Source organism: Fukomys damarensis, unplaced genomic scaffold (assembly GCF_012274545.1).
Source record: "Fukomys damarensis isolate Sample0158 unplaced genomic scaffold, DMR_v1.0_HiC HiC_scaffold_15, whole genome shotgun sequence".
Lineage (NCBI taxonomy): Eukaryota > Metazoa > Chordata > Mammalia > Rodentia > Bathyergidae > Fukomys > Fukomys damarensis.
The window spans coordinates 34,407,625-34,421,728 of NW_022900927.1; the positions used below are offsets into that span (position 1 = coordinate 34,407,625).

General features: G+C 37.0%; 2 protein-coding genes across 2 annotated transcripts in view; one reads left to right on the top strand and one right to left on the bottom strand.

Annotated features, from left to right (window-relative positions):
* The window catches only part of Best3 (bestrophin 3), a 34,029-nt gene extending 27,750 nt beyond the window's left edge, over positions 1–6,279 (bottom strand). The window contains exons 1-3 of the mRNA XM_010644194.1: positions 6,128–6,279; positions 2,752–2,846; positions 2,061–2,294 (exon numbers count right to left, since the gene is read on the bottom strand). Coding sequence (XP_010642496.1) covers positions 2,061–2,294; positions 2,752–2,846; positions 6,128–6,279 — 481 coding nt within the window. The remainder of the gene's footprint in view (positions 1–2,060; positions 2,295–2,751; positions 2,847–6,127) is intronic.
* Rab3ip (RAB3A interacting protein) overlaps positions 3,932–14,104 on the top strand; it is a 99,499-nt gene continuing 89,326 nt past the window's right edge. Inside the window, exon 1 of the mRNA XM_010644197.3 lies at positions 3,932–4,091. The gene's annotated coding sequence lies outside the window, so the exon portion shown is untranslated. The remainder of the gene's footprint in view (positions 4,092–14,104) is intronic.

Below are 14,104 nucleotides of genomic sequence, written 5' to 3' on the forward strand. Positions count from 1 at the left end.
TTTTTTTTTTTTTTTTTTTTTTTTTTTTTTGTACCAGGGATTGAACTTGGGACCTCTTGCTTGCAAGGCAGGGGGCGGAACCACTGAGCTAAGTCCCTGGCCCTTCCATGTGCTTTTAACATGGAGGTGATGCTAGGAGGATGGGATCTGCTTTGAGAAGTGGGCCTGGTGTAGGACTCCTGTCAGAACATCCTCTCCTCACTCCAATAACATGTCAGAACCAGAGAAGTGTCACTTCTATTCATTCAGGTGAGCTTTCGTTCTCACTCATCAATTTGGATGGGTCCAATCTTTCTCTTTTGTCTAGGTCTTTATTTAGAAGTGGCAATTCTTAAAAATTTGACTCTTTAGATATTAGGGTAAGAAAATTTAGTTGTTAGGTAGCATTTTCAACTTGATTATTTGGAAGCAGTATTCCACTTTTAAATTTAGAGGACAGGGCTGGGGATTTAGCTCAGGCTCTGCTGCCTGCTTCACAAGTGCAAGGTCTCGAGTTCGATCCTAGGTACAAAAAAAAAAAATTTAGAGGACAGATGGCAGTTAATTTTTGTGTAGTTCCTGTTGTTTTTACATTGTGATACACCTGTGCACTTGCCAGGACATTCATACCCTCTACCTGAATCCTTAGCCAACAGGACCCCTGTACCCCAAGACTTTCTCATAGCCTACTACGTATCTCTAATGATCTACATCACCCCTTCCTTATTACCACCATGGCGTTCACAATTTCCTAGTCAAAGTAGATCAAGGAAGCATGGGATGTCATATGCACAATGAATCTTCTAAGGTGATCAAAGTTCTATATCATGCTTCCTGTTGTTTTAGACAATTTCTAAGCAGCAAGAAATCACCCAGCACTTACTGAGGGCTAAGCATTGCTCTGAATTTTTTTGCAAATATTAACTCATTCAATTTTCATAATAAGCCTAAGAGGTGTATAAGGTAGATGCTATTATAAGTTACTGTAAGGCCACTTTATGGATGAGGAAAATGAGGCACATTTTATGTATGAGAAAAACGAGGATAAGTAATTAACATAAGGTCATTTAGCAAGTAAACATTAAAGGATTCCAACTTTTAGAGGTCTTAGTTACTCTCTATGCACCCATGAAAAGAGAAAGAACAGACAACAAAAAAGGCACAGAAAACTCCAAAAACAAATATTTAAAAAAATATATATTTTCAAGGACATTTCAGAAAAGGACACTGGAGATTCCTACCTAATTTGAAACTGTACTCAATATAAAGGCAAAATCATCTAATGGTTCTTATTATGAGAATTAGCTCATTGAATCCTCATCCTATTGAAGGCTTCTTTTCTAAACATTTACATACCAAAGAGAACCATACTTGAAACATAGTTTATTCCAGGCACTCAGCGGTGTGCAGGAACCCAGAGAAAAAAGCTGCATCTCCTCTGGACTCTGGCAGATGACTGGTCCACACTGCAACAGCCTGTTACTGTTGCCTCTCAGGCCTGCTTAGGGGAAGTCAGCTTTGATGATTTGTACTAGAATCTGCTTATGTTTTAAGAAAAGCATTAGGGCAGGAGTTGCAAGCCTACATTTTCATCTTATCTCTTCAGCTAATGAGATGTGTGATTCAGGACAACTTGTGACATCTCCAAGTAAGTTTTCTATCTTTTTCATGTTTTCTTGAGGTCCAACTGAACAAGTCACAAAATAATATATACTGTAAAGTATTGGAAAACTGTAAGGTAATACTATAGATTGTTTTAACATGACCATCATAATTATATTCTCTTAAGGCAATGTGACTATCTGCCAGAACCATGTTTTATTTATCTTTGCCTCTCAAGGCTGCTTCTAGCACATAGTACGTGATCAATAAATGTTTCTGAAGTAATGGATAAATACCAGAGATTTTGGGGCAGGGGTTGTAGCTCAGCAGTGCCCTGCCTACCTGCCTGGCCAGCGCAAAGTCGTGAGTTTGGTCCGGGAGAGGGAGGGGAAGGGGAGGGAGAGGGAGATTTTAAAAAGGATTTTGGAGATCCACATCAATTGAGAAGAGCCCGTGGAAGGAAGAGCCACTTACAGTACCTGCTTCAACCACGTGGTCCATGGTTGGAAACCTTTTGTACACAGCTGTGCTGACTGAGCGGAAGATGAGCAGGGACGTGAGATTGACGTAGCGCATCAGAGTCCTTCTGAGCAAGCGCCCATGCTGGTCACTTCCATGAACACTGCTGGAGATGAGGAACATCAGCCTGTCCGGCCAGGGCAGATTCACAAACTGGTTCCACCATCGGTTCACTACCAGAGTAACGTAAAATCCTGCAGAATAGGAGGAAATTACAAAGAAACTTCTTACAGTAGACACATTGGTGACACTGATGTTTTTTAGCAGACTTTTAGCCTTTTTAGGAGTTGGGGGATGTAAAAATATGTTATTATCCATACCTGAAGATTTTTGCCCTCCAGAAAGAGAAAAAGTCATTTGTGCCAGACAAACACCCAGTAAGTATTAGAACTCAAGTATTAACTATGAAAATGGAGAGTTAGTGAAGGGAAAGCTTAATTGTCCAACAGCAGATTATTACCTCAAACTTGTTTGGTGTTAATTTAGCAGAAGCAGCCCTGAAGGCAAGAAGCTGTAGGGATGATTTTGTCCTATTGCAAGCGCTGGCTTTTCAGGCATGCCTTTCAGCTCGGAAACACTCCCATGCAGTCATTGGTGCCATCCTAACGGAGACAGCCGCGTGGCTGCATTCTGTGAGTGACCTATACTTACCAAGCACAAAGGTTACTGGAATTTGTTCAGCATATCTGTCACAGTAAATTGATAATTTTTCAAAGTAATGTTTTTGGGCTCCTGTAAGTAACAATCTGGAGCAAAAATAAAATGCACAGCCCTTTATGATATTATACTTCTGCACCTGCACTGCAAGTGACATAAGTGCAAACAGTGAAGCACAAATAATGTTCTTTTAAAAAGGAGCAATAACTTTCCTTTCTCCTAAAGCTGATGTGTTTTAAGAGCTTTTTTTTTGCTTAATGTTTCAAGTACTAAAGTTTTTGCACATAAATGTTACTGACAATTAGATACAGCAATACCTCATTTCACAAATTTTCACAAATTAAATTTGTTCTCCATTTATTTTGGAAAAGATGGCCCTGTTAATGTCTGTGTGGTAAAAATGGTTGTGTTGTCACCTGATGTAGATTTTTGCCAGCAGAAACAGAATTTTGCCAAGCACTTTTGTTAATGAACAAAATTGTTCACAGACAAAAGGTACCACGGTAGTGGTACCATTTATATTTTTAAAGTTTTGTATAATTGTTTCATGGGATTTGGAACAAGATATGTTATTAAATAAACCATTTCCAGTTATTACTCAAACATACTCAAAAAAGAGTATTGATTAAATATAACAGACTTATTATTAAATAATATTTGACATCTTGACTTTACTTTCTCTGGAATATGCTACTTAGCACATTTGGTTTATACATGTTGTACTTCAACAGATATTATAATTATTTAAAATCCTATAGTTATTTAAAATATAAATAAAGCAAATTTCACAATTAGAGGTGAAAAATTTTATTTTTACATTTAGTTGCCATCTCAAAATGTTTATTATAGATCTGACTCAACCTACCCAAACACATTTTCTGTTATTGTTAAACACAATTACATCTAAAGGCCATCAATGATATTCATGTTGTAGGGTGAGATTCAGAGTCAGAAGGGATGTTTAAGCAAATTAATAGTAATGATCAAAGTATGGGAAGAGAAGTCACACACATAGATTTGCATAAATCAATGAGTGCTGCTGTTTCAGAGATGGAAGAACTGGAGGAAAGATCCATTATAACAAGCATTAAAGGCCCCTTTGAGAGTAGAACTTTGATAATGGAATCAGAGAGACAATAGGGTAACGGTGAGCAACCAATCATATTGCAGGTGGGGCTCTGTTGGGTGCTAGTATCGACAAGCAGTGTTTGGTGTACATGGTGGGCTTAGGGTTCCTGCCCCAGCTTTGGAGGTGACGTCAGTTACTAAAGTCAGAAACAGCTGAAGAGGCACCAACTGGTTACAGAGACCTAACTGCATTGTGCTGATGGCAGGTCAGAGCAAAATGGTTTTCTAATATGTAAATCAAAATGACCAAAGAAGAGTTAACGTGGAAAACATAGATCTTAGGTTCAGGACGAGGCAGATTTTAATTACTGGTTTGGACTTGGAGTGTATTTTCAAATTTCTTTGAACCTTGGTTGTCTCATTTATTAATAGGGATAATAATACCAATATAGCAGGGATGTTATAAGAATTGAAGGATTAATAATATCATATATATGAAATAATATTATGGCCTCAAACTTAATAATAAACTGTTTGGTATTATTACTAGTGGGCTAAAGACATATTTAAATAAGAGACACATAGAAATGTTAACAGCTACAAAACACTACAGAGATTACTTTAAAAATAGGAAGAGGCATAATCAATTTAATGAATTCTTATTCTGCCTTGTGATTTTTGTTACATATAATTGTTTGCTTATAAAAGGATTAATAAAATAATTCAGGTTATTAGTAGATATGGGAATAAAACTATGTTTATATTTTTCCACTGGTATATTTGACTTTCTTAACAAATTCATTCTACAGTTGTTGGTAAATCTTTGACCAAGATAAAAAGGATCTACTTTAACAAGATTTTACAGTTGAATTTTTAGAAGTACAGGATAATTTGAACTGATGATTATTGTTAGTAAGCACTCCTTTGTCTTTGAAAAAATATAAGCATACAATTTGGGAGGGAGAGGTTAGAAGTAGGATATTGGAATAAAAGTTGAGATCCCAAGGAGCATTTCTGGCTACATAGTAACTGCTGTGAGGACTATTCTATTCTAAGCAGCAGTAGCAGCAATAAACTCACATTAGTAAAAATAAACTAATGAGATAATTATCTTGGAACATCATTGTGTCTTCCACCATTTCATATTCTGAAGGCTTTGGTGACATATAAATAAATATTATCATATTATATATCATATCTGAAAAATTATTACAGGCTTTTAATAGAGATATTTTGCCAAATGCATATCAATATGTATATTTATTTGGAATGGCAGTTTGATGTATAGGAAAATAGTTCTTTCCACTTTATTTTTGATGATTATCAGCCAACTAAATTAGTACCGCCCCTTTGTAAATGGAGCTTTATTGCTGCAAGGAAGAATGTAGGTAAGATCAATGATACACAAGTTTGTTCATCTGTATGCAAAAGAATAATAAAATGATGTACATAGAAAAGGTATAAATACAGCCTCAAAAACCTTTAGCTTTCCTGTTTTAAGTTTTAGGTGCTTTGAGAGAAGAAATATATGCATTCAATTTTAACAGAAAAAAACCATAAAGCTTCCTTTTCATCATACTGATAAAATTTTATTAAGACTGTAATTTTTAGTTCTAAAAGTATTCCTTGGACATGATATTGCTCACATTTTCTATCAGTCTGAGAGACAGGCATAGACTGTGAATATACCTCCTTTTCTGAATAGAATATGTTCTCAAATCATAAACTATAAAGAAATAAATCAGCCTTCAGGCCTTGATTCCATACTTGAGGCTCTGGTAAGGTTAGAGGGCACCATCCTGGATAAGAGCTCATCTTTCCAGGCAAAAGGAAGGAAAGTTGTCCAATACACACCACTCATGAACATAATTACATATGTAGTTGCAACCAGCAGTCAAATCACAAATTCAAACTATGTATGACAGTTGGCAGAAGTCCAATAATTACTTGTTTGTGGACTTTCCTTGTAAACATCATGACATAATAAGTGTCTAAGTAAAAACCATCCAATTTATGTCTATAGCAATGCCTTGAAGCATGACTAATACCACCTCATGATTAATTACGTGGGGCTGGAATGAGAGCCCCTGAACCTGAGAGTTACAGTCTATTTAATATCCTATAGAATGGTTAGGTGTGGATTAAAACACCCCATCCTGCAGAGAAGACAACAGAGAGTTCATGCAAAGGAAGAGGTAACATAATGCAAAAGTCAGCGGCAACCAAAGGGTTCCAGATTTTTGAGACTGTATTCTTACACAATATTTGATGGCCATTTAAGGAGACATGCAAAACAAAGTACCTGTACACCAAACTTATTGCTGTGTAAAGAACAGCAAAAACAATAAATTCCCTGTACAGTAGTTTGTAGATGCTGCCTCTCCACTTGAGTAGTAACCTATGAAATCCAAAAAAAGTCGCATTTGCTACTTTACTGGAGTAAGTGACAGTCATCTTGGATAGTTTTTTCTAGAAGAGTAAGAAGACAAAACACAAATAAAAAGTCATGTTTAAAATAGGGCATAAGTAAATCTGTATATCAAAGGAAACCCAAGCCAGTTACCAATCAGCCATCTCCTTTCTTAATTCGTATACTTGGAGCTTGAGGATAACCATCTCAGTGTTAGAGCTCTTAGCAGAGAAAAGGAAGGAAAGGAGCCTCTGGGATGAGTGATAATAGAAATCTTAAAGTTGCCTTAGTAACAAAATGTTATTTTAGACTGAATAGCCACTGATCAATAAATTCTTAAATAAATGAGACATATACATGGTAACATCACCTATCATATGTTTTCAATACACTGGAGAATTTAGGATATTGATATGCTAAGTTAATTGATATTTTCTTTCTTTTTTTTTTTTTGGTACCAGAGATCGAACTCAGGTCCTTGTGCTTGTGAGGCAGGCGGCGGCACCACTGAGTTAAATCCCTGGCCCTAATTGATATTTTCGAGAGCAGTGCCCAAATAATAAGTGTGCCTAAGTATTGACACCTTTAAAATTTCTAAGGGGAAGTTGTGGCTCTCATCCCCAAAATTCAGATATTGCTGGAAAGAAGCCAGGTTCTCATAAGAATATAACTGGTGGGTTACTGTTGGTGGTTTCAGTTGTATGGGGTCTCTCTAGAGGTGCTCTCTGGGCTCCGCACTCTTGTGCCCTTCAAGAAGCAGCCAAAATGTTAGCAACAGTGATATTTTTAAAGAGTGCACTTTTCCTATGAAAAGTCTCATTAAAATGCTTACAGGTGGTTGACTTTCTGATCAGAACTGAGCAAAATGAGGTTATTACTTAGGACTTTTTACTTGGATCTGTTCCATGGATGTAGATAGGAGAAGAATGACACCCTGAAGCCTAGTTTTTGGTTAGTTCTTTGGCATTCCATTGCTTTTCCATGAGGTGCTAAATATTCAGTGTTTGAGACAGATGGCCCAAAAGTAACCTTCGAAAATCCTACTCAACTATTGGCTAACATGGATCATATGCAGATAAAATAAGATTTCCCTGAAATCTTGGTTTTCTCAAAAGGATCTGTGAGGAAAGTCTAATAGTGCTACTTTGAGATCATGGAGCTTTTAGGTAAACTGTTGTAGACATAAAAACTAAATTCTCTAACAGAGTTCTCATAAAGTAACATATGTTACACATTTTACAATAAACAAGAAAACATTATCTTTATTCATACACAGAAAAACAATCCAACTCCAATTTACCCATTTTCTTTAAGAAAATAAATTCTGGGGAGCTTACATTCGTAGCATTTTTTTAAAAAAATCACAAACTCAGTCTCCAGTGGTACTGATTTTAATAAAGAAACCAGGGCCTCCTAGCATAAGTAAGTGGCATTAGGAAAAATGGGACTCATGCCACAAGACTAATTTCATTTTTCCATTTTTACTTTGTCTATTTGTCTAACATGAACACGGCTAACCCTGGGACAGGAGCATGATAAACTCATTTCATAATTTGTTCTCAGAGGTGTGGTAGTTTTCAATAACAGTCCTCAAATAACTTTCCTTCATTTAATCATTCACCCTTCTGTTTAGCCTCTGTCAGAAATACTAACATCACATAGAGTAGAGGTCAGTGTTAACATGCATTGATTCACTCTGTGCACTCACCTATTTACTTGGAGTCTCTGAGAGCGAAGAAAATCTGCAAAGTTCAGGCTCCCCTTGAAGAGGTGCTTTCAGGTCGCAGTTGTCCTCTTGGTTTCACCCTTCGTTCATGGACAGTTAGATTTTCTTTCTGTTTTCTCTGGCTACTGTGCACGTCCAGAGTGTAACAAGCACAGAGGTTGAATGCTTTTTCCACTTGTGGAGGCCTGTTTATGCCAATTTGCCCACTGATGACAGTTATAGCTGGGAACAAACAGAAGTGACAGCTGCTGATGTTGCTTTTTTCTAATCTATAATTATAACTCCACCTGCCACTCAAAGTACCCCTTTGAATGAGGAGTCGGTGGTGACATTAAGGATGTGGGGCCATTTAAATCTGTTAGATTCATTTCAACTCCATCCTGGGATCAAGGGAGAAAGTTCTATTTTCCCTTAGCCAATGAAGGGAATTAGGGCACTCTTATTTGTGCTTGAAATGAAGAATATATTTTTATGAAGCCATCAGCGGAGGCAGACAAGAATATAAATAGGAATTTCATTCATTTAAGAGATACTGAGAATGCTCTTCCATTAAAAGCAATAAGCTACGTTTTAGAGTGTGTGTGTGTTTATGTTTTAGATGAACATACAGAATTACGACATGTGATGGCTCAGTGTAATGGAAAATGGTCACATACTTGATTTGTAACACTTTTATCTTTTCTATGGTTAGCTGGAAAATTTTAAATTATCAAGCTGTTTTCTCTTAGAATTATGTCTATACATTTTACTTCTTAAAAGAGTTCATCTGCATTGTTCAAAAATTGGAATTATTAACTTGAGGGCTAATCCTTGGAACCTTTGCAACTTTCTGAAGCAACTTTGTGCACCAATCATTGTACTATAAGCTTAAAGAAAATGACTTCAAATGAACATTTTTTGTGGGGAAAGAGAAGACTTGCTTATTCTAAAAACTGAGAATACATATAATTGAAATTTTTTTCTAAAGAATTCTTAAGTTTTATATACAGTTGGCTGTAAATACCTTAGAGCAATGATGGAGTTGTAGGTGTCTTTAATTTCTAACAGAGTTTCAACATGGAGACCTGTAAATAATGGATATTCAATGTATATTTGCTGTTTGATTATCGTCTTTTTGGGGGGGGGTTTGAGACAGGGTCTCACTATGTAGTTGAGACTGATCTGGAACTCACTATGAAGCTTGTGCTGGTCTCGAACTCACAGCGATCCTCCTGCCTCAGCCTCCCGAGTGCTGGGATTACAGGCATGTGCCACCACGCCCGGTTTGATTATCACGTTATCTTCACTATTATACTTCTGTTGGTAGATCTGGGGGAGTTTTGGGACAACTGAAAAGCATGTACACAATATGCATCACATCTTACATTTGGGTTGTCATGAAAAATGATTGGGTAGATATAATATTATAAAGGTTTTCAAGGCTGAGCAGTGTTAGGGAATTTGAGCAAATCTAATCCTTATGAAGTAGAAACATTGAAGATATTTTGTAAATTACCACTTCTGAATCTCCTATTAAATATGTGATGGCCTGAAAGTTGGTGGAACTAGGAAAACTGCTCCTTCGGTATGGCACTGTCAGCACTTTCGGTCACTCCCATTTTTGGACAAGGGTAATTATGTTCATCTTTCCCAACAGGTTGCTTGAATAATGGTGAGCGCATTCTATATGCAAATTAGTCAATAATAATTTGATTGAATAAATGAACTCCCCTTATTGAGCTCTGAGTCTGGTGATTATTTCTAATAGGTACTGAAAGATGCCATTTGGTAATTAGCTGTTTTTTTTCTTTTGGTACCAGGGATTGAACTCAGGACCTTGTGCTTGTGAGGCAGGAGTGGTGCCACTGAGCTAAATCCCCAGCCTATAATTAACTCTTTAGATGAAACAAGCCACTAGAGCTTATTTCAAAATGTCTAGCAAACACCAAACTGAAAAGTTTACTACATAGGAAGTTTTGAAGAAAACTGTAAAATTTCTTGTTTAAAATGGACATATTCTTCAAGATTCTGAAGGTAATATACAATTGCAAAAAAAAGTAAAACAACATATAAAGAACAGAGTAATAATCATGCCACCCAGAAAGGTCTTAACATTGGGCATAAAGTTTGTCTTTCTATATTTTGTGGAAAATATTTTCATTCCCATAATTAATAGCAAACAATATGACAGAGGCCTCTGTGAAATAACTACACCACTCATATTTCCTCTTGACAGCTAGCAACAGGTTATGTGATTTTGACCACTGATTTTCAACAGTTCAGGCAAGCACATCTATCTTTGATTTGAGTAAACCTTCAGTGATAGGATAATTCATAAAAGAAAAGTGGTTATTTCCAAGTGATAGGAATACTGGAAATCACCAATTGGTGTTGTTACCCTTCGTTCTTTAAGCCAATAGAGAATAGCAAGTTTAGATAGTCACTGCCATTCCACATTAGTTTTACACAGATTTATTTACTTCATTGCTGTGATAAATTTCTTGTCAAATTTCTTTTGAGTGTTTGGTTAAATATAGTTGTGGTGACTACGCTTTAATTGTGTCAATTTGATTGGCTTGGGATAGACTGAGGGAATTGATAAAGCACACTTCTGGGGTCTGGGTGAGTCACTGAGAAGCGACCATGGGGTCTATATCTGGTCCCTTGCCCCTTTCTCTCTGGCACTGTTTCCCTCCTGTGCTTCCCAGCCACCAAGAACCAAGCAGCTTTGCTTTGCCATGTCCTTCTGCTGTGATGTCAGTTGATCGGCTTTGGAGTCAGTTGATCATGGACTGAATCCCCTGAAATTGAAACTGTGAGCCAAGTTAAACCTCTTCTCCATTAAATTGTCAGTATCTGATATTGTGTCCCCAAAGCTGACTAATACAATGGTTATATGTAAGTAAAACTTTGCATTTTAATATTAACCAAAGACCAGAAATGGCAGTATTTTGGAGGAGATGAATCCTGAGCTTGACTTTTAGACATTATTAAATAGGAATCAAGGACTTAGTATTTTTGAAGAGAAAAAGGATTTGGAAAACATTTGTGTTTCAGAAAAGTGGTGAGTATTTGCAAAGGCTGTGTGATAGATTGGAATGGGCAGGGACTATAGCAAAGGGATCCATTCGGAGGGTATTTTATGGTTGTTTTAGTATGAATTAGAATGGTGGTAAGTGGAATACCAAAGAAAGATGGTGATAGAGAACCTGAGGGAGATCTCCACCAAAGGGAGGAGCAGGTAGGGGTAGGGTTGGGAAGAGAAAAGAAGTCATATATAGCACTGTCCTTTGAGCAGCCTTTTTGCTCACAAAACAGATACGACAGAACATGATTCTCAAATTCGTTCTGATCATATTTTGGACAGGTTTTCTTTGCTGGGACGAAATTCCTGACATTTGCAACTTAAAGGAGAAGAGGTTTATTTTAGCTCACAGTTTCAGAGGTTTCAGTATATGATTGGCTAGTTCCAAGGCCAAAACATTATGCTGGAAAGGTGTGGTGGAGAAAAGCCAATCATGGCATCCAGAAAGCAGAGAACAGACGAGCCAGAGAAGGGACCAGGGACAAAATGTGGTTCCTGTGGTCATGCCTCCATGATTTCACTTTCTCCAACTAGACTAATTCCCAGTAAGCCATCCAGCTGTGAACTCATCAATGGGTTAACCTATTAATGAGGCAAGTGCCCTCACAATACAAGCAGTTACTTCTCCAGGAGGGTCTTAATCCAGTCAAATCTTCAATCAAGATCTGTCGGCATTCATGACATGGGAGCCATGAAAATTTGGTGTTTTATTTTATCCCACAAATAGGAACATTTTTGTGTCGAAAATGAATGCAAAGTAAAAGTTCAAGTAAAAGTTGATATTTCCATAAAAAGCAAGTAGTTGAATTAAATATGCTGATACTCATTCTGCTAACAGTTGCTCCTAACACATACTCATTTTGCATTGTGCTGGATCTTTCTAGACAAAAGAGAGTAGTTCGTGTCAAAGGATCAAGAAAATTTATAGAGTAAAACATAGAGAACAGCATTTAATTATTATTATTATTTTCCTCAGCAGAATACCTTGGTTTAGTTGATTTGCAAAGTGCTCAGATTTACTGTAAATTTTTACTGGAACAGTTAAATGGTAAACCTCTCGAGAACTCAGGTGGGTTTTTTTTCCTAGTTACTGACTGCCAACAATAAAATAACAGCTGATTGTGATAATTCGTCTGCGTAGAAGTTCCTTTTCTATTTCTGAGATGCTGTGCCTATCTTCAGAAGTTTCTACTGCAACATGTCTTTGGGCATAGAACTCAGAAATCAAACTGAAAAGGGTAGGGAACCACATCAGTTAATTTTCTCTTTTTGATTTTAGGGGAGAAATGGCAAATAGCTAGGGCTACAGAGTTTCATTATAGCTGCAGCTCTAAACCCATAAGAAACTAGATATTTGAGGAGTCATCATTACTTTCCTTGCATAGAATAATTGCCAACTCAACAAAACAGAAATCCATTAGTTCAAATTCTGAAGGTTATCCTTTTCTAATGGCAGCTATAAAAACTTTGTTCTATTTTAGAGATAAAAGGTTAGAGTCTAGAGAATTATTACTAGAGTCTGAAAGTGTACTCTGTACTTTATAATCAATGACATTTCTTAAATGGAGTGAATATACCACTCAGCTCAAATATATTCCAGATCACTAAAGAAAAAAAGCAATATCGAAGTCACTATAAACTTACTCAATTTCATGAAAAGCATGCAAAAATCCAAATAGACAATTTATTCCAAACATCTGTGAAACTCTGTTACTTTAGCACCAGTGGTAGAAAGGTGGTAGAAATAATATTACTACAAAGATAGAGGGAAGATATAGGTAAACAGGAAAAATGTATGCATATATATATGTGGATGACTTTATATATATATATTTTTTGGTACTGGGGCTCAAACTCAGCACCTTGAGCTTACGAGGCAGGTGTGGTGCCACTGACCTAAATTCCCAGACCTAATTTTATATCTTTTTTTATATGGTGAAATGCATGTGGCAATGGAAAAACCCTTGTTAATCCTAGTTCTCTAATCTGGCAGACTGAACAATCTTCAGTGTCTTTTTAGTTTTGTAACACATAATAGCTCCTGAACAGTGGTACTCTTGGGCAGAGTAGAGGGTTTGGAGTAAGAGAGTAAAAGAGAAACTTCAGATTTTATTTCATATAATTTTATATTTTAAAAATAACATCCATATTTTCAGATTTAATCATATGTAATAAAAATCTGATTTTACCCCACTTCCAATTCATACTTCTAGCCTAAATCTTTCACCCAACTTGGCATCTCAAAGCCTAACGCAGCTCAAATTTAACTCTCCATCTTTGCCCCAAAATGTGCTCCTCCTGCAATTCTTCCCAAATTATTACCTTCAAAAATTTCTTTAAGGCATTAAGGAAGTTGAGAATGTTGAGCTGTCTCCAGTTCTTCTCCCTTCTCTCATCTCAACTGGACAGGAGGCAGATGGGAGGATCCAGTGTGGGTTCAGTGGGGTGGAATTGTTTGGGAAGATGTCAGTACGTCTGAAAAGGAGAGGGAAGGGAGAAATCGCTGGAACCCTGAGAGGGCAGTGGAATGAAGAAAATGCCACACACCACTGGTATGACACAACCAGCCACAGGAGAGTTGGTTAATAGATGATATGCTTTGACTCCCTTTCTGCCTTTCAAGCTGTTGCCAGAGGCTACTATTGACTGCACCCAGACTCCAGAGTAAGAAAGCCCAGTGATGCAGGTGAAATACACCTACCAGGTGGGGTCCAGTGCAGAGTGGAGAAGGCTGGACAGTGGATCTGGAGGAATAAAGGAAAGTGTAGAGATCATCTATACTACCTCTTCCATTTTGCAAATGAGAAAAATAAGTCTCACTGAGGTTTAAATTTTTATTCAGGGTCACAATGAAAGGTCATTTGGAAGAGTTGCGAACTCATCTGTTGGCAGTTTAGGAGACCTAGGTTGTACTTTGGGGTAGGTCATTTTTCTAGGCTTTGGTTTTAACAGCTAAGAGTAAAGGGAATGGGTGGGTACTGGGAGATCGAAGACTAAGGGAATGGTTTTTAAATTGGTATACGTGTACCTCTGGGTATACATACGAGTTTCCAGACCCACAACTTCCATATATATATAT